Here is a 25,436-nt window from a genome sequence, read left to right as displayed (position 1 = left end):
TTTCTTCAAACACACAAATATTCGATAATCATCTTGAGAATAATAATTATTATTTCCATTAAATATTTAATAATCACCATAAATACAATAATTAATAATGACTAACCGTTCCCAATTTAAATTAATAGTTATTAATTATTCCTGAATTACCGAGATGTTACAATTTGAGCTTTCTTCCTCCTTTCTTTGTTGATGATTCAATAGATTTTCAATGTAACATCCTATATCGAACGATAGAAAGGACCAGAACAACTTACCCTGATAAGCCTACGTGAACTTCCCAGGGGTCATCCATCCTTAAACTTCCCCAGCTCAAGCACACTTAACCTGGGAATTCTTTGCTTACATTTAACCCAAAAGATATACGGCTGATGTTGTTTTCTTTCTTACTTATCCTCAATATATACTACCCTTATCTGGGCTCTTGGGGTATTACATTCTCCCCCCCTTAAACACATGACGTCCTCGTCATGCGACCTTACAACTAGTCTCAGATCTTCTCCTTTTAGGGGGTTGAGATCCTAGAAACCTGCCAAAAGCTGCTCCTTGTACAGGCCCTCGAGCCCCGGCACCACTCCCCACTCTCATCGGACCGCCTTCACCAAGGGTCGGCTCTAATATCACCTGTAACATCCCACGTCGAGCGATAGGAAGGACCAGAACAACTTACCCTGATGGGCCTACGCGAACTTCCCAGGGGTCACCTATCCTTAAGCTTTTCTAGTTAAAACATGCTTAACCTGAGAGTTCTCTGCCTACGTTCATCCCAAAAGGTATCCAGGTAGTGTTGTTTCCTTCTTTACTTATCCTCGATATATACTACCTTTCTTTGAGCTCTTGGGGTATTAGAGTGGTGTAGCAGAAGCGTAGTGGACTCATAACCCACAGTAGTCATGGCCAAAATTGAACCGGACCGGCGGTTCGAATCGGAACCGGACCGGCCGGAACCGGACCCGGAACCGGCCGAACCGGAATTGGAACCGGAACCGGACTGAACCGGCGAAATTCGGTCCGGTTCCGGTTCAAGGTTTCGGGGAACCGGAACTGCCGGTTCCACAGAACCGGAACCGGAACAACCCCCCCTCCCCCCGTCCCGTGCAGCATCCCCTCCCCCCCCCCCCCAACGGTCCAAAATTGGACCGTTGGCAGCCAACGGTCCAATTCTAATTTTATTAATTTTTTTTTTAATTTTATAATTCCTATCTATATATACCCCTCCCTCCCCCACTCATTTTTCACACTTTGTCTCTCTCTCTCTCTCTCTCTCTCTCAAGTCTCAAGCTATTATTCTCTCAATTTTGTCTCTCATTTAATATTTCAATTTCAATTTCTTCAATCTTCTCATTTTGTTATTTATCAATTTATTCAATTATATTGTTAATTATTTATTACTTGTTACTATATTATTTTATCATTATTATATTTTTTTATTATCATACTTTTTTCAAAAAAATGGCAAGTGAAGGTAGAAATTTTGAAAATGTTGAAAATATTGAGTTTGAAACTCAAAATTTTCAAACACAAGAGAGTGAAACTCAACAAAAGGGAGGTGGAAAAATTTCTATTTCTGATATTTTTAATATTCATTTCAAGAAAACACCAAAAGGAGATGGTAAATTTGATGTATCTTGTAATTATTGTAATCAGGTATACAAATTCAAGCAAGGAGGTGGATATGGTACTTTCGCCCGACATTTGCAAACAAAGCACCCGCTCAAGGTTGGATTGAGCCGCGATCAAACACAAATATCCGGGTTTGCTACCTCTTCAAACTCTCCTCAATTATTTCATTATAATGAAGCTAATTGTAGGTCTGGTTTAGCTGAAATGGTAGCAATTGATCATTTATCTTTTAGTTTTGGTGAAAAATTAGGTTTTACTCGATTTTGTCAAAACTTTATTAATCCTAGTTTTAAATCAATTCCTAGAAATACTTTGAAAAGGAATTTGTTAAAATTGTTTAAAAACTCAAAAATTGAATTGATAACATATTTTCAAAACAATAATATTAATGTTTCTATTTGTAGTGATATTTGGAGTGATCATTGGCAAACTCATTCATATATGGGTATTACTTGTCATTGGGTTGATGAAAATTATGTTTTACAAAAAAGAATTCTTGCGTATCGATGTTTTGATGAAAGTCATAATGCTGAAAATATTTGTAGATTAATTCAACAAATTTTACAAGAATATAGATTAGTTAATAGAATTTTTTCAATTTCTTTTGATAATGCATCGGCTAATACTGCTTCTATTAATGAATTGAAAAGAATTTGCCAACCAAATTTTGGTGGAAGATTTTTTCATGTTAGATGTGCATGCCATGTTTTAAATTTATGTGTTCAAGATGGTATTAAGTCACTTAATTCTTATTTAGATCCAATTAGAAATGTTATTTCTTATATTTGGGTACACCCTCGAACTGCAAAAGCATGGGCACATTTTTGCACCTCCAATGGTCAAACCCCAAAACGTTTTTCAAAAGATGTCCCTACTCGTTGGAACTCAACTTTTAAATTACTTAATCAATCTTTTGAATATAAAGATTTATTGTGTTCTTTTGCAGCAAATTATATTCCACAATATCCTATTTTTCCAACTATGTGGAATGTTTGTAGTTCAATTTTGAATATTTTACGAATTTTTAATGATGCTACTCATACACTTAGTAGTGTTTATAAACCAACTTCACATCAATTTTTAATAGAAGCAATGAATGTGGCCGGTGTATTAATGGAAGGAATTAATGTTGAAGAAATTTGTCATGCTGTTTTAGAAATGAGAGAAAAATGGTTACGTTATTATCAATTTATTCCTGAAATTTTTCTTGTTACTATGGTATTTGATCCTAGGTGTAAATTTGATGGTTTAATTGAGTGTTTGTTTAACTATTATTCGTTGTTAGGATTAGAAAATAATGAAGAAATTGATGTGAATATTATAATTTCTAAGGTTAGAACTTTATGCAATCAATTATATGAAGCATATGTTATTGCTCCTAGTAGTGAAGAATCATTTCCATCCATGGCTTCGCATTCCTCTTCCTCCCAACCAATGAAATGGGGTCATAAATTTTTAGATCAAAGGAGGAAAAAACCTAGATCGAGCTCACATTCGGAGCTCGAAACTTATCTAACCACAGTTTTTGAGTTTGGTGATGATACAGGTTTAAATTTTGAAATTTTGGAGTGGTGGAAAAGGCACAAGGAGACATTTCCAACTCTTGCAATTATTGCAAGTCAACTTCTTGCAGTTCCAGCTTCAACTGTAGCCGTTGAACAAACATTCAGTAGTGGAGGCAACATTTTGGACGAAAGAAGATCAAGATTGGCTCCAGAATCATTGGAAGCTCAAGTTTGCCTCGATGATTGGGAAAGAGCTAACATGCGACGTCAAGAAGAACTTATCCATTCATCATCATCTGACGAATGGGTTAATGATGGTTCAACAACGGCGACTTCCGACTCCAATGAAGATGCGTATGATCCAAGTCCATATTTTATTTTTTTTCACATTTGTAAAAATTAATTACTTGTATTACATTTTTGTTGTAATTATTTTTTAATGAAATTAAGTCTAATTCTATTTTTTATTTTTTATTTTTCACATTTGTAAAAATTAATTACTTGTATTACATACTTGTTTAGTTGTTTTAATTATTTTTAATGAAATTATTACTTATATTTCTTCAATTTTTAGTAGTGTTTTTTTATTAAAAATATGGTTGAGAATATTTATATTTACAATTACATTTAACAATTAAAAATCGAAACCAAACCGAATCGAACAACGGAACAAGGACCAAAATTGAATACAACAATATTTAAAAAAAATTTAAAAAATTCGGTTTGAACCGGAACCGGAACCGTTGACCGAACCGGCTCAAACCGTTAACCGAACCGGTCCAAACCGTTGATCGAACCGGCACGAACCGGAACCGAACCGTCCCAAACCACCCTTGGGCGGTTCGGTTCAGGTTCAAAGATTTCTTGAACTGGAACCGGCGGTTCATGAACCAGAACCGGCAGTTCATGAACCGTGGCCATGTTTAACCCACAGGTCCCAGGATCGAAATCTGGCTCTAATATCACCTGTAACATCTCGCATCGAGCAATAGGAAGGACCAGAACAGCTTACCCTGATTGGCCTACGCGAACTTCCCAGGGGTCACCCATCCTTGAGCTTCCTCGGCTTAAGCACGCTTAACCCGGAAGTTCTTTGCCTATATTCAGCCCAAAAGGTATCCAGCTGGTGTTGTTTTTTTTCTTATATATCCTCGATATATACTACCATTCTCTAGGCTCTAAGGGTATTACATTCAACCTATAAATTTTCATTAACATGCTCACAACATTTCTTAGTATGATAAATTGAATCAAGAGTATTCAAAATATTTTTAGCATTAGTGCACTTAGAAATTTTTGCATAAACATTTTCATGCAGAGCTTGATATATGCAAAATTTTCATGACTTTGATATTTAAAACAAAGTGATTTTTATCATCTTCACTCCAAATGGATTTTGGTTTTGAAACAAATGCTTTTTCTATAATATACCACAAATTAAAATCAATGGATTACAAGTAAATACAAATATTTTTTCTCCAAATCTTTTTCACCATTGGAGTTTAAAAAACTAGTCATTATGACTTTCTACGAAAAGAGTTAGTCGACAGAAGAAAAAGTTAGTAGACAAAATCAATTAACAAAACAAGACATAGTCGATAGAACCAATTTATTGATTCTATTAGTCAACAAAACCAAGAAGGTAGTCGACATAATTAATTTCTATATTCTGATAGTCAACAAACTGAAGGAGATAGTCGACAAATGCAAGGGTTAGTCGATAGAGTCTAAGGCTTAGTTGACAGATGCATGGATTTAGTCGACAGATTGAAATATATATATTAGATTGCGCACATATAAACACAAGGGAACTTCTAGATAGAGTGGTTCCATACCCATACTTAAGTCTTGAGCTTTGGCTAGATCATGGGTTCAAGTCAAGGGAGCAACAACATTGGTTTTGTTTTTAAACTCTTTGAAAAATAACTTTTTGAAGTATTTTTAATCAATTGAAAGTCATAATATTTCAAATACAAATTTATCACATGATGAAATTAATTTTTACTTAATAATTATTATTATATTTATTTTTAATAAAATAAAAACATAATATTCCAAATGCCATTAAGAAAATTTGTCATAAGATATTTTGACATTGGATTTAATTTTCTTTCAACAATTTTAAATAAAAACATAATACTTCAAAAGTCAAAAAAAAAAAAAAATCTATAACAAGATTGTTGACATTTAATTGTATTATGGAATTTATTTTTATTTTGATGCTTAATAGAACATATAAAAATAAGTTAAAACACCAAGATAATAAACATTAATAAAATAATTTTATCATCAAAATTCAATTGATTTTTATCATCAAAATGATATCAAAGGCAATCATCATTAACATATAAGTTGTTGCAAATCTCTATTTATATATATATATATATAGAAAATTATAAGTCACTTGATTTTCGTTTCAATAAAGTACTTTAAATTGATTTTTGTTTCTAAATCATATATTTTGACTTAACATATAAATAATTTGTTTTTCATCATCAAAATCAATCACAAGAGTAAAACATCAATGCACTTAGTAGAAAAAGCCATGGAGCAATAGCTATCTTGTAAGTCATTCAAAAACCATTGTTGATAGATATCCAGAGGCTTAAGTTGGAGATCATTTTGTGAGGCAAATCAGGCTATTTCACCAATATGACTCTGGAATCGACATTTCTTAGGAGGATCAAAACCTTACAGTTCGAGGATTCTAGAATGTTGAAAATTCGAACTGAAATGGCTAAGGGAAAACACTTTGACTATGTTATAACTGCAGATGGTGCTCTTCAGTATGGTAATAGACTGGTGGTCCCTAACAATGAAGAACTGAAGCAAAAGATTACGAGGGAAGCTCATAGCACCCTATACTCGATTCACCCTGGAAGTACAAAGATGGTTCGAGATTTGAGAAAACATTTTTGGTGGATCGGCATGAGTCATGATGTGGCAACTTACATTTAGTGTTGCCTTACTTGCCAACAAGTCAAGGCTGAACACCAACGACCCTCAGGCCTATTACAACCCCTTATGATTCCAGAGTGAAAATGGGAACAAGTAGGCATGGACTTTGTTGTTGGCTTACCTAAGACAAAGAAAGGTTATAATTCTATCTAGGTGATTATAGACCGTCTTACTAAGTCATCACACTTCTTGCCAATAAAGACTACTTATAATATGGAAAAGTATGCGAAGTTGTACGTGGCAGAAATTGTCAGGCTTCATGGAGTTCCGTTATCCATTGTATCTGATCGCAACCCAAAATTTACCTCCACATTTTGGAAAAGCCTACATAAGGCCATGGGTACACAATTGAGGTTCAACATAGCCTTTCATCCACAGGTAGATAGGCAGTCAGAGAGAACAATTCAAACTCTTGAGGATATGTTGAGAGCTTGTATAATTGATTTTCGGGGTACTTGGGACGAATTCCTCCCATTGGTCCAGTTTTCTTACAATAATAGCTACCAAGCAGCGATTGGTATGGCACCTTATGAGGCATTGTATGGAAGAAAATGTAGATTGCCAGTTCACTAGGATGAGGTTGGAAAGAGAAAATTATTAGGCTCAAAGATAGTATAATAGACTACTGAGATTGTTGAGAAAATTCGCTAATGGATGAAAACAACGTAGAGTAGACAAAAGAGCAATGCTAATAAAAGAAGGAAGCCATTGGAATTTGTTGTAGGTGACATGGTCTTTTTGAAAGTGGCGCCAATGAAAGGAGTTATGAGATTTGGAAAGAAAGGAAAGCTAAGCCTGCGCTTTGTTGGACCCTTTGAAATACTAGAAAAGATCGGTGACTTAGCTTATCAAGTTGCACTGCCACCAGCATTATCGGGGGTACACAATGTGTTCCATGTCTCCATGCTGAGAAAGTATATCCTGAACATCTCTCACATTCTCAATTATGAGTCATTGGACCTTCGTGAAGATTTAACTTACGAGGAATCACCAATCAAAATCTTAGAGAAGCCTGACAAGGAACTCAAGAAGAAGAAGATAACATTAGTCAAGGTCCTAGGGAGAAGTCATGCTGTAAAAGTGGCTATTTGGGAGCACGAGGATGAGATGCGTGCCAAGTAAAGAGGCCATTTAGTAAGTTTTAATTTTGAGGATGAAATTTATTTTTAGGGGGTAAGGAGTTGTAACACTGAGTGTCACTTTACATGCATTTATAAATTTTGCATAATTTTATTACTTATGCATAATAAATGATTAAATTATAATTATTACTGTCAATTATTGAGTCTTCTTATGTAGTGGAAGGAATTGGACGTCATCGTGCTCAATGTGCCAATTTGGAAAAAAAATTCATAATTTGTTATTATGCAATTCAATATCTTATTATTAATTTAAAAATTACCAAATGTATTATTTTCTATTAAATTCAGTTCAAGTGGCTAAATACATTTATTTGGGTTGGAAATTTTTAGTAGCACTTAAGAGGATCTAGAACACAAATTAATTTAATGTTGAATTTAATTTATAAGAGACTCATTCTTGGCCCAATAAGTGAGGGAAAAAAAAGGAGAAAATAAAAACCCAAAAGCCCAAATAAAGCCTACCCAACTCAAAACCTAATAAAAAAAAAAACCCTAATACACCTTTTCCCCCCTCAAACCCCATGCCTCCCTTTCTCCCTCACACATCTCACTTCTCTCTTCTCTCTCAACACATATCACTTCTCCCCAAGAAGAAGAAGAAGAAGAAGTTAACTTTTTTTTTTTTTAATTTTTCTCAAATCAACCTTTAATAAGATGTGTATTTTACATGCAATATATATATATATATATGGTTGAATACATATAAATGGTTCAATTTTATGTCAATTGGGTATTATAGGCATGCAACTTTGATAGATTTAATAGAATAACAATGTTGTCCAGATTTGACAGCTTTTCTACCCCTACTTTAAAAATTCGTCACAGATTGTATATGTTGAATTTTTTAGAGATTCAAATTGAAAAATAACCCCCTGTGAGTTGTCTATAATCTGGACTTGGAATGACATTATTCGGTGGCTCGTAGATGTTTTTATGATATGTTTTGTATATATGGGCAGATTTACGCGAGAATAGTGTTTTGGAGGATAGAAAAATATTTTGGTATCCCAAACATTTCTTTCATGAGTTCATTTTTAAATATGATAAACTTATAAGAATTTTCTACATCTTGTGTAAATTTTATAATTTTACGACATTGTTTCCTATTTCAAAATGATTTTTTTATATTTTATTTCATGATGCCAGAAAAAAAATCTATTTATGGATTTGAAAAATATTCTGAGAGTTCTATAATCTAAATCTTGATGTGAATTTAATTGAGAATGTAGCCCTATGAGTTATTTAGCCCATCGAATTGGATTCACATGATTTCGTGCTATGAATTTCAAGTTATGCTTGCTTTTGTAAGGGCCGACAATTTGATTTCATGAATTAGTAGTGTTTCACTAGTTGGTTCCCATTGTAAATATTTTCTTTGTATCCTTGCATTAATTACTATTTATTCATATAGTGCTATGATAAATTTACTTAAAAAAATATAATAGTGAGCAAGAGTCATCTTTAGAAGGTAAGGATTATTGAAATTTTTAAAATGAATAATAATGAACTAGGATTTTTGGGGCACATTGATGTCGGGGGCAACCAAGACTCTTCCACTTGCAAATCCAAGAAGTGAACTTTAAAAACTTTAGGTAAGTAAACTCTCTCTAACTTTCACCCCATGTTAATTGGTTAATGTGGAAACATTATGCTTTGTGGTTGGCTTGCAGATATTTAAATCTAAATATTTTCATTACTTTGTTTCATTTCTTTATATTCAATGAAAATGATTAAGCATGCATATATATATATATATATATCATGTCATTGCATCAATGAGCACGCATAGGCTTCGATTTGAGAAAATTAAATATTTTCAAATGAAATGTGTGTAGAAGTGTAAATATTTTCAAATGGAGGACTAGCGCACCCGACCTATGAAGTAATGTGTATGTGAAAGTTGAAAGTGGAAAGGAATTTTTGACTGCTTTGTGGTACTATCGATGGAATGAACCTAGTTCCAAATAAGAATTGTTCATTGCATTTTGATTGCTTATATGACAGATCAAGTGAGCTCACGATAGTAATGAATTATTTTGAGATATTAAAGTAAATGGGGATACATTTTTTAAAATTTATTCAAACTTTGCATGTCATAGGCATGCATCATGTGCATGGAATTTACTTGCTGATCTTTAGCTCACCCTTTTTTATTTTTTCCAATATTTCAGGTGACGAGAGCTAGATGGATTGAGGAAATCGCTTGGAGGCACAGACTCATCTAGTAACCCATGGAATATGATTTTAGTTATGGACTAATAGTGTTGAAACACTTGTTTGTATTCATTTATTCATCCATCATTTTAATTGTTAAATCCTTAAATTTTGAATAAGTTAGTTTTGGTTTGGTTGGATCCAAACCTTCCATTTGGATTGAGTTAGTTACTCTGTTGGTTAATGTTTCTATTATTGTGAAGTTGGGAATTAAAACTTAAATTATTTGATGGTAGCTAAAAACAAATTTATTTTATTTTCACATTTGAAGTGAAGTGAACATTAACACATCAAGATTTAGAACTTCTAAACTTGGAATATTACAGTGGCAATATAATTCTTTCTCATTAAGAAAGTGAGAGAAAGAGATAATTACCACTGTTATGAAAGATTTCCACAGTTGTTGATCCCCTTTCCCCTTTCTCTTGTGAATCAGAACCCATTGCAATCGTAAGATTTCATTTGAAACATAGTTTTTTTTTTTTTTGAAACCCCATCACTTACAGTGGGGTTTTCTAGTCTAATTTCTATTTTGGTCAATCAGTCACAATGGAAGGCTTCTAGATTATTGACATTTATTGAAAATTGATGAGGTTTTTGGTCTGTTTTTTAGAAAGCCCCATCAAAACCATAGGGTTTTTAGTGAAGCCCATCAATCGTGAACCCTATTCTGATGTAAATGAACAATGGATCATTCATTTATGATGTAAATGAACAATAATATATATATATATATATTTTTGGAGAAATGATCTGATGTCATATAAGTAAAAATAAAATTTATATTATTTTAATATTAATATATTATTCATCCGACCGTTGAATCTATCTCTTGAAATAAGTATATTAAATGATTTTTAACATTTAAATGAATGGCTGTGAGGAATACAACTATGAGCTTAACTGAAGATTACCCATTTTTTATTCGTCTTTTGCCGATTTCTTATTGCCATATTGGAACCAATTTGCATAAGTTTGCAACACCAACATCAAATGGGAAGGGAGTAGAGGCACAAGACGACGTTTGGATCAGTTCCACATCACCAACACCACTCTAAATGCTCTCCCCCTCTTTTCTCTTTTCTCTTTCTCTCTAATTGAATTTGACAAATGGACTCTTTTTTAAAATTTTATATTTGTACCAACAATATTTATGAATTCCCATATTAGCAATTTAATCGCAATTAATCTAACTAATCAAGGTTCTATATAAAATGGAGTGTAAATCGAACCTTGGTGAAATTTATATCAAAAAATTAAACATCAAAAGTTAATAATCCAAATTCTTGCATCTTGTGTTCCAATGTACAGACAATTTGAAACAATAAGAAAATATTCTAGATAAAAAAATCTAAAAATGTGTCTATCCTTTATTGTCTATTTTCTCTTTCTCCCTCTGAGCACATTGCCTATGACATGTCCAAATATGTCAAAATAAGTTATGAACTACCTAATGACATCTAAAAAATAATTTTTTTATGCATATGATCAAATATACAATATACATGCATATTTGACACTCATTTATAATAAATAGGGTGATAATTTTTATTTATTACTAATGAAGTTAATCTTACGTTGTTTGATTTGTCGTAAAAAGCCAGTCACTCCCTTAATAATATTGTATCTCCCTATTTTATCTATTGAGTCATAATAACAATGATAAGACCACATATGTATGTATGGTATTAAAAATAAGTTTTAATGCAATAAGCATAAACATCAAATTGGTGCATAAATTTCAATGATATAATGCAATTTTTTCCCAAAAAACCAAATTTATGCATATTAAAAAAAAGTAAAAATATGTTATTTCTAAAAATACAGGAATATTCAATATATTTCCATCACACCTACAAATTATTGCATGACATTCATTCTCTTTTAAGGAAAATGCTACTTGTATAAAATGGTGGACAAATATATGTTAGAATAACAAAAATATCTCACCCAATTACAAATTCATCACCTTTGCCATTGGACGTCTCCCCTCTCCTCTCTCTTCTCTTCCCATGGCCACCTCATCCCTCGCTGTCGTCCCCTCGTGCACCTAATCGATGCATCCTCATCGTCGCTATCGTCTCACGCCAATTGAGCTTCATCCTTGATGATGCTTGATTGCTTCATCTCGAACGCGGATGAAACCTGGGCTTCAGCCCCTCGCAAATAAGGGAAAGAGAGCAAAGAGAAGATAGCAAATGAATGGAGTTTTTTTTTAATATTTTACAGGTGTGTAAACCTATATGTACATATAACACAATCCCTCTTTTAATTACACAAGATAGTTCGGCAATACTCTCAAAGATGGTGAAAAACGTATATGCCATTACATGAAAAAAGAAAAAAAAATACAGACCTAGTAACAAAGTACTAATAGAACCATGGATTAATCTGCAGCAATCCCTCTGGTAAATCTCCATTGTCACACTCATGACGAACAATGAATCCACACACAGAATAGGACCATGGATTAATCTCAACTAAGCCTGCCTCTCTAACTCTTTTGAGCTTATGAACGTGCCATGGAAACCGTATGGAACTCGCGACGGAAGCTTGATCGAAGCTTCCAACTTCATAGTCATGGCATTCACGATTTGCAGCTCTGATTCCCTTTCCTCCTCGTCGTGCACGAAAACCAGAACGTACCCATCGTCTTCAGCCTCCGAATTGGGCTCTCTCGGAACAAACATCGGCTCGCCGCCGTACTTCTCGCCGCCGTATATGTACTTCGCCATTTCACCGGAGGCGAGGTCGACCTTGGCGAAACCGGAGACTCTCGGCCACGGTTCGGCGATGGAGAGATAAGCGAACTGGGACTTGCGCCCGAGCTTGTTCCGGTTCACCATTCCGGCCTCCAAGTTTGCTTCGGGAATGATGGGCTTTCGGCTGGATTTCCCGGTCTTGAGGTTGAGCCTGATTTCCGATAGAACGCTCTGCAGTTTGGAATCGGATTCGTTGAAAATGGAATCCGGTGGAGTCATGCATGATCCGATCACGACGACCTCGTCGGTCTCTGGCTCCTCCCAAGCGTTCCAGAGATGGAAACAGAAGCAATCTGGAGCTTCCACCCATTTGATCCCGGAAGAATCAGTGGCGTGTTTGTCCAAAATCCCAAACCTTGACATCTTGTTCTTGTCGTAGACCACCGGAGAGCCGCCGCGGATCATCTCCGGCAGCCTGAAAACCAGCTGCTGGTCGGGAACGACCACGAACCTCTCCGTGATGGCAAAGTCATGCATCATGGTTGGTTCCGCGAGCGGAATTTCGACGTCCGGTGACTTCACGCCGGTGGGTGAGAATCTGAAGTATTTGAGATACGGTTTCTGGATGACGTCGTAGCTGAGAGCGAAGAGCTCGCCGGAAACTGGGTCGAGCTTCGGGTGAGCGATCATGGCGGACTTCAGCTGGTTATCGAAGGTGTACCTTCCGGACGTTTTAAGGTCCCCGGCGGGCGTGAGGCGTACGTGGTAGGGCAGGTCGTCTTCGGACATGGCGAGGAGGCGGTTGTTGAAGAAAACCAGGCCGGCGTTGGCGACGCCAGTGCCGTTAGTACGGTCGACGAGGCCGAAGAGCCCGCGAGCATAGAACAGCAACAGCCGGGCTACGCCAAAGTGGCCGTGGAGCTCGCCGATGGCCTTCGGAAACACCGGACGGCCTAAAGCCCGTTCCTGAACAAGCCTCCGTGTTTCAGTGAACCGGCAGGCGTAGCTGGCGACGCCGCCTTCGAACTTGACGGCGTGGACCATGCCGTCGCCGTCGAAGAAGTGGTGGCCGGCGACAGGCTCGAACTGTGGGTTGGCGCCATTCCGAACGTAGACCCCTCGAATGCAGTCGGGTATCTTTCCGGTGACCATAAGATTTCGCCGGACGGGCTGCTCCGGCACGGGGGCGAAATTGCCGGCAATCTGGACGGCGGGGTCGGCTGTTTTGGGCAGAACACACTGCCGCTCGCGTGCCACCACCGCGCTCGCCATAACGTCCAACGCCATGGCCGCCGTCCTCTGCAAGAAATTCCACTGCGAAGCATCGCCGGACGTTGAAACTGAGGAAGGAGGAGAATTCTCCTTTCTGTATATGGTGGCAGCAGAATTAATCTGCTTGGGAAAATGGAGGAGCACAAAAGGGGCCTGAAGGAAGCAACAAACTGCGTCTTTTCCAATGGGCTTGGGCTTGGGCTTGGACTTATTTGGAGAAATTAAGGTAAAACAAGAGCCCAAATCCCTCGATGAATGGGAGAAATCGGGCTTAACCCATACAGTACTGATAGTTCCAGTTGGCGCAGCCATTGGTGACAAGTGGTGTAAACGTTTGGATTTGGTTTGGAAGAATATTAGAGAGAGAGAGAGAGAGAGACTTGGAGAATGAGAGGAGGAGTTAACAATTTATAGGCAAGAGTGAGGAGACCGAGTGAGGTATACATAGGGAGCCAAGTGGGCGCAGAGGGGCCCTTCAAACATGTAGAAGATAGCCACGTGTGTGGGATTTGTCAAATGGCAGACGCTGAAGTACTAATGATGAACTGACATAAGGACATAATTGCGGGACACCACTCCCCTCTAATCTCTATCTCACCACCCCTCTTACAACCTGCCTATATTAATATTAATTTCTTAATATAAATAGTTATACAGGTTTCATAATTTTTTAATTTTGAATTTTAAATTTAAATTTATTTTTATATTTTAAGTATTTATTTTAAAATTATTAAAAATATATTTTTTATTAATAATATTTTTTATATTTTAAAATTTTTAAATGAAAACAGTTAAAATATTTTTTTTTATTTTGAGTTTTATTATAATTTTTTTAAATTTAAAAAATATATTTTTAAAAATCTAAAAATAAACAATTTTTTTTTACTATTTTAAAAAACTAAATACTAAAAACAGTTTAAAAATAATAAAGAGATCAAAAATCTACTTTTTGAGTTTAAAATTTTAAGTTAATTATACTCAAAACTCAAAGAAAAATTAAATTGAGTTACAAATAAAGTCATAAGTACGTGTAAAGTTGTTAATCAAGTATGTTAGAAGACAAGCTTAATAACAATAAGGTGACTTAGAAGACAAATGTCAAGTGGGAATTTAGTATGTCACTTAAATATTATGGGCTCAATTTCGTTAATATTTAGATAATTTTATATTTTTAAATTTATTTTTTTGATACAAAATTAATAAATACATAAAAAAATAACATAATATTTCTCCATCTACTAACTCCTATAATGAAGTTAGGACGACGAATGTAAGTCAGCTTTCTCTTCTTTTTATGTTCCAACCCAACGATGGGACAAAAATTAATTTCTTAAAAGTCAAATTATGATATTTTATTTAATTTATATATAAAAGTAATAATATTATTAAAAGAATTGAATATGATAAGAAACACTCCACCTTAGAAGGAGATGTTTTTTGGGGTCGGGATTGGGAATTGGGTGCTATGTACACGCATGCATTTGGCACTTCGCTTTACGTGCTCTCCGCGCTGTGCCCTCTAAGACAAGGGCAGAGCCTAAGCCTTATGACTCCAGAACACTTGGCATCTAATGACTGCCCTAAACCTGAAATCTACGTCACCTTTGCAGTACCCCACACGTTTCTCACCGACCTTCACTATACCCCTGCCGTCTCGTCTCCTTCCGACAGGCATTTGGCACTTAAAATCTTATGTGTTTATTTTTTAGGATTATTTAAAAAATAAAGATATATGAACCCGTGATCCTACATGTTAAAGATATATGAGTTCGAGACCCTAATAATATAAATATAATAATTTTTACAATATTAATATGATGACAAGGTCCCTATAAACCAAACATCAAGTCATATTACGCTAACGTAAGAATTTACACAAGACAAGTTATATTTGTTCTACTTTATTTTTAATTCTCAATTTTTTTATTGATTGATATATTTTTAAATAAAGCATAATTATTATATCTTATTTTTAGTTATTTAACATTTTTATTGGTTGATAACATATATGTGTATATATATATATATTATGTTTTGAAATAATTTATCAATCGATTAGAGTGTTTGAGAAATTTAGATCACCTGCCATATAATAATTCACATTAAGAATCTGTAAGATGATGAGGCCAAATTATTATGATTTTGTGTTCTTAAGTGTTTGCCTTTTTTATTTGATAACTAGAGTCAACGGAACGTGAGTGACTAGTTATCTAGATTTGGGATGTTTGCTGGGAGAGTTCTATAATTTTTGCATACAAAACTATTGGTTAGTGATATACAAGTTAGCTTACAAGTGGAGTGAATTAAGATATTTTACCATTTTTTAAAAATAAATTTAAATAAAAAGAAATAAAATAAGATTGTTGTAAATAAAGAATAACAAGAGCAAACATAGTATACATAGTGGTTTGGGCTCAATTGACTAATCCACTACCTTGGTTCACAATCAAAAATTTTGCAAACACACATACACAGGTGTATTATATATTAATTGTAGTTTTTATAGACTCAACTACAAACTTTTACAGTTCGCTTTTCAAATAGACTCAGCCAGAACCATTACCTTTTACGGAATCATGTGTAACCTTTACGAAAGGTTTTTTTACAAAAAGAGTAAGCCACAACCGCTACCTTTTAAAAGGATAAGGTGTAACCTTTTACAAGTTCACAAGAAGTTGTGAAAAAATTTCTCAAAAGAAAATATGAATGAAATAGTAAACACAAATGTTTTTCTCTTGATAAAGAGTTACAAGATTTTTGAATGAAGCATGCTCTCTAAAATTCTCACTGAAAGATTTTCAAGAAGAAAGCTCGTGAGAAGTAGGAAAAAAATGAAGGATGATTTCTTAAAGCTCTAGAAGATGTGTGATCAGTATATTTTACATTCTTATTTAGTGGTTCAATCTTAGCATTTAAGTATTCAATGAACATGATTGCTACTCATTTTAGGTTCAATATTGTCAATATAGGTACACATCATATGCAAAGCGGACATGGAACAAAAAGAAACAATTTTGGTGCATGATAGGAGTGAAAATAAAACTTGAAAGCATAGTCAGCTATCAACTTGAAATGAGATGGAGAAAGTGAAAGTAGAACAAGAGTGAAAAGTGAAAAACGAAGAAGAAAGAGGCCAAGGAAGAAATATAGTGGCCTACAACGGATTGCATACTGCTGTAGAACTACTGTAAGAATTAGTTTTTGGTGCTCACGATTTTACAACGAAATGCATACTGCTTTAAGAATTGCTATCTGGAGTTCATGGGTCTACAGCAACAAGCATATCGTAGTAGGATCGCGGTAGAGTTCTGAACTTCAATTCAAAGCGCGATTTCGGCCCATCTCCGTCCAATTCAATGGGAAACGAGAGTTTTCACTGTGTACGACTTTAATAACCTAAAAAGCACTATATAAAGATTTATTCTTGAGGGATTTGGGGAGTTTTTGGATAGAGGAGGAGCTGACGGAAGATTGAAGACTATACTCTTGGGTTATATTTTTCTTTTCTTTCTCAAATATTTGTTATGGATTCCAACTCTTTTCTTTTTCTTTTGATTGTAAGAATGCATTGTTAAGTGTTTATACCTAGGGTGAATGATGAAACTTCGACTTCTAATGGTTTGATTTAAAGTTACTCGGTTTGTTATTTGCTTATTCATTCGAGTTGATTGTTTGTTATATTCATAATGTCGTTTTGATGCTTGATCACCATTGAAACATATTTGTAATTTGTGTTGCTTTTGAGAGATTCAATACGAATTAGACATCGCAAACAACGTAGGGTCCTATAATAGGTAGAGATACCGTTATGCCCTATGAAATCATTTTGTGATGATCACCGTGATTGAATGCATGTTTATATGTTCGATGGTTGACTAGAGATAGTTAATCTCATATATATACATAGAACTGAATGACCATCGAGAGAGGCTTTTGGTTGTAATTAGATCATCAATTTTCAACCTAAGATAAGAAATAACAAGATCCAAGTAATGAATAATTGAATCATAGAAAGTCGACGGTGGATTCACAAACCCTAGTGCCTTAGTCTTGTGAGTTTTAAATCAAAGAAATTATTCTAGTTGCATATTTTATTCATAAATTAGTTTTTATTACAATTAAAGTCATTGTTAATGTGTGTGTTAAGTTAAGGTTAAATCAGTTAGAGTAAACGTCAAAAGTTAGTTCTGGTGCGTACAACACTCTATTCATCACTATATTACTTGTCACGATCCGTCCACTTGTGGGATAGAATAGGCAGACAACGTGTAATGAACGTGTGAATAGTTCAATGTTACTTGGTGTAACCTTCGTCAAGCAACTTCATCTCTTATTTATAGATTTCTTGCATTGAATGTTAGTTAACATGACAGAATTCAAATTGAATGTTCCATTTTTTATCTCACAACTGCCACTTTTTGTCTCTATGAACATTAAACAACATTTATTAATTCATTCAAGAAAGTTCATGTTGTTTGAAATGCATTAAATGATTTGAAAAGTTGAAACTGGTAGACATTTAATGCGTCTAACGACTATATTTTTCAAAAACAGATAACAATTACTTGACTAAGTTATAGAGATACTCGACTAATATAGCACTTCAATCAATTGGATAAAACAAGTGATCGATTATATGTAGAGCTTACTTGAGTATGACTAAGTCATTACTCGATTAACTCATAAGCCACAAAGACTGTGCATTAATCACTTGACTACCTTGCTGGGCTTACTCGACTATTAGAAACATTTACTTGAGTACAAAAATTTTGATACTCGATTAACTTGAATACTAGAAACTCAGCCAGAGATAACCCAATCTTTACTCTACTAACACATAAAGATACTCGATTAACAAAAACATATTAGTTAATTAAAAGCCAGCTTTGCTCAATTGAAGATCAAAGTGATGTGTAAAGCACTCGACTAACATATATAGATACTCGATTTATTCAAGTACATTAGTCAATTGAGACTTAGGCTTTACTCGATTTAATGCATACTCAGATTTCAATGATATAGAGACACTCGATTAATCTCCAAAGCTTACTCAAATAGTGAAGGATCGTTACTCTATTACAAAAGTGTCATACTCGGTTATTGCTTTAGGAAACATAGCTTTTGCAAAACATACTCTAGTAGGAACTTATATAATCGATTAAGTCACTTCAATACTCAATTATTTTGAAAGTAAGCTAAGTAATGCTTGATTGAATTCATAAAGGGCTTTTTATACTTAGCTAATTTTCAAAAATATTTTCTCACAAGCTTTATATCATGCTTGATTAATAGAAAACCATATTTGGTTGTTTTGAATACATACATGAGCATAAAATTCTCTAATTTAAAGTAATTCATAAAAAATATTTTGGAGATCATCAATAAACCAAATTTACTGAAAATATATTTTTTAAAATGATTTTCTTCATAAATCAACACACAAATTTCTCAGCAGTTAGTGAACTTTTAATGTGAACGGTAAAGATACAAAGTCAAGGGCTGTCCAAGAGCATATAATTCCAATTCTTGGGCCAATTACTCATGTAAGGGCTAAACAATTTCAAAAGAAACTTGAGTTATTTATTAGGAAGACTCTGACCCATTTGGAAGAGTCAGAGTTCAAAGTGAAGGAGTTAAAGCCTAAGCTTAAATTAATCACATTGCTCATTTGCTTTGAAACCCAAGTCCAAAAGGAAACCTAGGCACTTTATGATCAAGCCCAAGTCTTTACAATAAGCTCAAGTCTCCTAACTGATGTCATGCATGATGTCACCCTTCATTTGTCATTTATGTTTGAGGGTCCTTTGTCTTTTATGTATCATTGTGTTTTATCATCATGATTCCCTTTGTCAAAAGTGGCATGATGATGTTTTTCTACTGTAATACCCGGGAATGATTTAAGGCTATATTTGATGAAGGGTACAAGTGGAATTCTCGAAAAAATAAGACTATAGGGTATACTAACGCAACTTTAGGCAACCGAATCAGACGGAGGGAGTACCCTGGACCCTAGATAGCCAAGGAAAATGGTATAGTATCAACAAGTGGTTCGAGATATGATTTTAGACATCAAAAGAAATGGGATCAGGAATAGTTTTTGGTACAACTAAAATACAGTTGTGAATCAGGTTCAGAAACTGAATTGTTATAAGGGACTTCCGGGAAGTCAATGGAACTTTGAGGGGGCTTCGGTTTTTCTTAAAGAACAACCATTCAGTTGTTTTTGGATGAAACAATAGCCCGGTGAGGATATTGGGGCGAAATTGTCATTATCGAGTAATCTTGGACTATTAATTTTGCGTTTTTGGTATTGAAATATAAATTAATTTAATGTGTGAGGGCCTAAGTGCAATAAATAAATTGCCCAAGTGAAATTAAGATGAAAATTTGAGGGTTAATGTGTAATTTGTTTATATTAATAGGGTAATATATAGTTATATCTATATATATATATATAGATACACACGCACGTGCGTGGCTATTTTCTGTGAAGGTGTCGAGAAGCTTCATGGCCAATTTGCTTGGAGTGGTGGCCAAGTTTTGCTGAAAGAGTGGTGGCCAAGCTTGCTAAAGTCGGTGGGTTTGCTATAAATAGGTGAAGAGGTTGAAGGGAAAATGGAGAAGGAAGAAGGAAGCTAGCCGAGAGTTTTCAGTGAGAGAGAGAATGGCCGAGAGTTTTTCAGCGAGAGAGAGAGACTAGCCGAGAACTCGATGGATCAAGAAAGAGTTGGGAGCGGTGCTAGGTGGCCGGAGGAAGCAAGGAGGTTGGCTGGAAGCGGCCAGAGTAAGCCGCAACAGTAAGCAGCAGCCATGGCCGTAAGCTGTTGCAGCAACGCAGCAGCTAGCCACGACTAGCAGCGGCCGCGACCAGCAACCAGAGACTGCAGAAGGTCGAAGCAGTGGCCGGAGAGGCCGACGACGGCCGACAGAAGGCCTGGCGCATTCGGTGGCGGCAGTGCGCACATGGCAGGTGTGAAGAGGAAGAAACAAAGGCGGGCGGGAGGAAGAAGAAGCAGGGGAGAAGAAAGAAAGAAGAAGAAAAGAAAAGAAAAAGAAAATAGAGAAAATGGAGAAAAAGGAAAGAAAAATAGGAAAAATTTGAGAAAATTCTCAAAAAAATCCTAGAAAATTCTAAGGATTAATTTGAAGCTAGAGGAGCATGCCAAAGTCAGGAAATTATTCAGATGCACATTTCAAGACTTAGCACGCATTACGAGATAAAAATTAACTTTTCGCATAAGGTGAGTGATTTGACTCTAGTTTTACCCTTGTTTGGATATGTCTTGGTGTGAGTGTAGTGAGTTCTAGTTAACGGTCTTACCAGAACTCGGGATGCTATGCTTTTGTGTTTTATTTATGTATTTATGGCATCATTTGCATATTGATCATGTGGTATATTGCATCAACTGTTTTTACTCACAAAAGAATCGGTGCATGGCGTGTGATTTTCATATCATTGGGGTGTCAGTTTTCATGTCGTTGTTGGGTCCGTATGGGACGGGATGGGGTTTTCTTGAGAATGGGACAAGGTTAATCTAGGTGAACGAGTGACACAGTAGGGCACTCGAGAATTAAGTATGTCGCGGCAAGGTCAACCCCAACGGTGTGTGGAATGGATTTTCCACGGGAGGTTGAGTATGTCAGGGAAATTTCTCAAGTTAGACGTGTTGTATGTGTCATTTTGTTTGTATATGCCATGCTCGTATGTCTTTCATGCATTATGTAAACTGTTCATGCCATCACTTAGATGTTTTATCATCTAATCTGGGTTATGCCCCTGGAACATTCAAACGTTCCAGCCAGGGATTGCTGCAAAGGCAAGGACGTGGCCCATTGAGAGCAACGGTGTTTAGCTTGCTAGTTATTGTATCATTTGGAAGCTTTAGTATGTATTTGGATGTGTATGAACGGTGGTATGATAATATTGTTATCATTTGGTAGTTTTGTAATAAGTGTTTTGATGTTGGAACACCTTGTATGGAACTCGTGGTAGGCCACGATATTAATGTTATTGTTTCCACTGCATTATGATATGTCTCATTTAGTTATTAAGATTATTGATCTTGTTAGTTTAATGGGCAAGGCTAGGGTTTTCGGGATCCGTTATCTACATGTGAAGATTGTTCTTGAAATCACCGGGCGTGATGAAATTGGAAAAAAAAAGATTCCAGAAAATACCCTTCTAGTGACACGCCCAATGAGGAGGGGTGTTACATCTACTTTATGCTTTTGGTGTATCTTTAATTATCATTAGCCCCCTTTTATCAAAAGAGGTAGTGATGTTGTCTATCTTTACTTATTATGTTTGTCTTTAATCATTGTAATTTGTCAACAAGACTAGTATTTATATATGTGATCTTGTAATGTTTTGGGATGAACATTTTTATGAAGAAAGTGCAGAGAGCATTTTATGTGATCTTGTAATGACCCCCTAAGGTGGCATCGCATGATTGACCAAGAAAAGCTTACTTAGCCTCCTGCAAAAGTCTCCAAACCTTATCCCTAAGGACATGTGGCAAGCATTCATTAGCCACTTAGAAGATAGGATTTGAAGTCTCATGATGACACGACACGTGGCGTGATTTGGTTCGTTGGAGTTTCCTATAAATAAAGGCTTTAAGGTTATTCATTTTGGGCACCAAGCAAGGAGGAAAAGGAAGGGAGTTTGAGAGAGGAAACACTGTCGAAAAGAAGGGACAAAGTCAAGGGAGAATGAGTCTTGACAGAGTTTTCGGGTCTTTCTTGAAGTTCGTGCCAAGCAGTAAGTAAACTACGAGAAAACCCATCCTGCTCATTGTAAACCGTGCTTCCTAAGGTAATCGATCAAGGTGAGTGATTCCTACATGTTTTGTGACACTTTGAGCATTTGTTGCTTCACTTGTGTGTGGATGTCGGCTTGGATATCATGCCTTTGTGGCTTACATGTCATATTTTCCCTTGTTTATGCATATTCCTTCTGCTTTGTCATATATTATGTTCATGTTGGTGACTATGGCTAGTTGTTGGGATATCATGGAAGATCTCGTGCTCTTACGGTGAGCCAGGGATGACTATGATGACCGCGGGGGTGATTGCAACACCCTAGCATTGTTACCACATTGGTGGATTTCATAATAACATTATTGCATTTGCACGCACATACCTTTCCTTTTCTGATTCACTCACTTAGATGTATATCTAACTTGAGTTGATGCCCCTAAAACGTTCCACGTTCCAGGTATATTGGAAGTGTCAGGTGTTTTAGGTTCCATTTCAAGCGTGGGCGAGGAAGTAATGCTCTACTAACTTAGGACTTTTGGTTTCATTATGTACCCTTGTAACCCAAGTGATGTATTGTAAATAGCAGCTAGGATACTCAAGGTTGTAAAGGGTATGTGTGGGTGTCCTACAATTGTACCTGTTGTGATGTGTTATGTTTTATGGAGTATTGAAGGTCGTATACATTTCTTGTACTTGTAAAGGAAATCTAGTGGAAACCCTTTTATTTAGCTTTGGTTAAGCTTGCAGGTTCGATCCAATGCTTCCGTTGGTAAGGGTTTTCATAACGCCCGTAGGTGATGTCTTAATTATATTTCAAGTTATTACATATTTGGAAAAGTGGGGTGTTACAGTTGGTATCAGAGCTAGAATATATGGTTCTTATTTAAGTGTGATTGATTAATTTTGAGGATATTTAGGTTGTGGTGGCTTTGTGGTTTTGATTTAGATGTGAGTTGACTAACTTTGAGGATGCTTTGACTTATGGTAGGAATAGATCCAAAACCAAGGAAGAATGATTATTGATTTGCGAGACAAAGGATTGTATGTAGATGTACTCGAATAGACAAAATAGTGAAATAAGGAGTCTATATATCTGTACAAATGCGAGTAAACGTAAATAACATTGTATACTAATATTTGAGTTTTGATGACAGAATAGGTTACACATTGTTTGAGGTTATCCTTGTTAAGGACAACATGATCTGGTGAATAAGTAAGTTGGGCAAGATGCAAATAAGTATTTGGTTATGTGGTAAATCTTGGGAAAGACTAATTAAATTATTGAAGGAAGATAAAACCCTTTATATGGGAGTTTATTTGAGGTCTATTGGGTGCTAAGGAGATCGTTTGACCATTTTGGGAGATAAGAAATTTTATTAACAAATATTTTGCAGAAACCTGGTGAACCTAAGTCTCGAGGATTTCGAGAGGTTCTTTTGTAAGTCATTATTTATGAGGATTCTTGAAACTCAAGGAGTGAATGGAATCAAGGTCATGAAGACCCTATGACAATTTGAAGATTTTAAGGGTTTCTTTGGAAGATTATTCAAGAGATATATATGATGGTACTAACTTTGGGGTTCCTTGATGACATGATAGATTATATGGTTGTTTTGAGGATCCTAGAAGGTAAAATAGTAAGATGAGATGTTTTAATTGATGTTACTAAATATTTGGGGCTTTGGTGACAAGACAGATTACATGGCATTTGAGGTTGTTTCAATGACTATGGTAAGTGTTTTGGTAAAGAATAAACCCTTAGCTGTAAATTTGTGTGAGACTAACTGGATTTGGGAGATATTGGAATCCGATGAGTAGGGTATACGTAAGCATTTTTATTATCTGATGAAGATTAAACCCTTAGCCGAAATCTTGAATAACTTACAAGACTTTTGGAGACATTCCGTATGTGGGTTGTTAGGGTACCTCACTAATAACTGCTTTGTGGAAATCTGATAAATATTGGGAGTCTTGGGAGACTAATTGGATTTTGGAAGTATTCTCATATATGGTTCATTAGAGTCTTGTACTAATAGTTAGTTTACAGGAGTTGATGAATTTGGAATCTTGAGGATTCTAGGTAATAATCGTTTGGGAGGTGCCTAATTGTTTTATAGGACGAGACTTGGTATGAGCAAGTATTCTAGTCACTTGGTGAAATTAAACCCCTGCAAAAAAAAAAAAAAAAAAAATCTTGAATGACTTGAGGGATTTCGGGAGACATATTCCTTACTTGAAGATTACTTGGGGATATTTTAAGTGAAACTTATTTGAATTATAGGGATTTGATAAACTTGGAGTTTTGAGAGTACTAAGTAATTGTTTGGGAGACTACTTATTTTGCAAAAAATTGGTGGATCCAAAGTCCAGAGGAATTTAGAAGATACATGCTCGAGAGACCATTTTGCTATATGGTTATTTTGTAGGTGCTCGATGGATTTAAGATCTTGAGGATTTTAGATAATAAATTCATGGGAGACTATTCTATTGTTTAATTGTTTATAGAAATTTGGAATATGGTAATGATATACTCATTGAGGATTTGTGACTTTAAGGGATTCAATTGAGGATAGGATACAACCCATTGAGAATTAAAAAGGAAGATATAGTAAGGTTTCCTTAGATCTTGTTATAAATTATTATGGGTATCTGATGATAGCAATTGGGATAACTAATAGCATTTATCGATTCGATACCTAGGGTATTGAAAACCATAGTAGGATTGGTTTATGATTGTAGTGGTTGAGTATATTTTGAATTACTTAGCTGTAGGGAAAATAAAGCAATACTTGAGGATTGTCCTATAAGGCGCTGCAGGTAATTTTTCTAAGTTATGAGGAACAAGTTAGCCATGAGTCCTTCAAGGATAGAAGCAATATAGTATTGAAAGTGGCGATCGAGTGAAAAGAAAAAGATCATCTGTTCCACTTTATGTTTTTGACAAAGCGATCTATTAGTGGAAAGCTACGATAAGAAATTTTCCAGATCTCGAAGGGCATGGTACGTCGAATATAGAATGGGTATGATTTAAAGAACTTTCGAAAGTTAAGTATTTTCCTTTGTGAGATAAAATGGAGGAAAGCTTGGGATCATGGGTCTAAGTTGTTGATTTGAGGGAAAAGACTTAGGTACCAAGAGAGTGACTACTACATGATATGTTGTGTGGGCTTGGAGATTTGAAAGTTTGTGCATAAGGAGGGTGATGAAACTGTGGTTGCATACATGGGTCGGGGTAAGTCATAACTGTGAGTGGAAATATT

The 25,436-nt window shown here is 35.4% G+C and overlaps 2 protein-coding genes across 2 annotated transcripts; one reads left to right on the top strand and one right to left on the bottom strand.

Moving 5' to 3' along the window:
• The first annotated feature begins 6,815 nt into the window (after positions 1-6,815).
• On the top strand, positions 6,816-7,208 carry LOC127811081 (uncharacterized). Its single transcript, XM_052350792.1, has one exon. The coding sequence runs from the start codon at positions 6,816-6,818 to the stop codon at positions 7,206-7,208; it is 393 nt and encodes a 130-aa protein (XP_052206752.1).
• Positions 7,209-11,420: 4,212 nt separating this feature from the next.
• Positions 11,421-13,803, bottom strand: LOC127810932 (9-cis-epoxycarotenoid dioxygenase NCED1, chloroplastic-like). Its single transcript, XM_052350548.1, has one exon. The coding sequence runs from the start codon at positions 13,726-13,728 to the stop codon at positions 11,923-11,925; it is 1,806 nt and encodes a 601-aa protein (XP_052206508.1). The 5' UTR covers positions 13,729-13,803; the 3' UTR covers positions 11,421-11,922.
• Positions 13,804-25,436: the final 11,633 nt, after the last annotated feature.

The sequence above is a fragment of the Diospyros lotus genome, chromosome 10 (assembly GCF_014633365.1).
Source record: "Diospyros lotus cultivar Yz01 chromosome 10, ASM1463336v1, whole genome shotgun sequence".
Taxonomy (NCBI): Eukaryota; Viridiplantae; Streptophyta; class Magnoliopsida; order Ericales; family Ebenaceae; genus Diospyros; species Diospyros lotus.
Note: the sequence above shows the minus strand (reverse complement) of the source record. Positions and strands in the feature narration are given on the sequence as shown.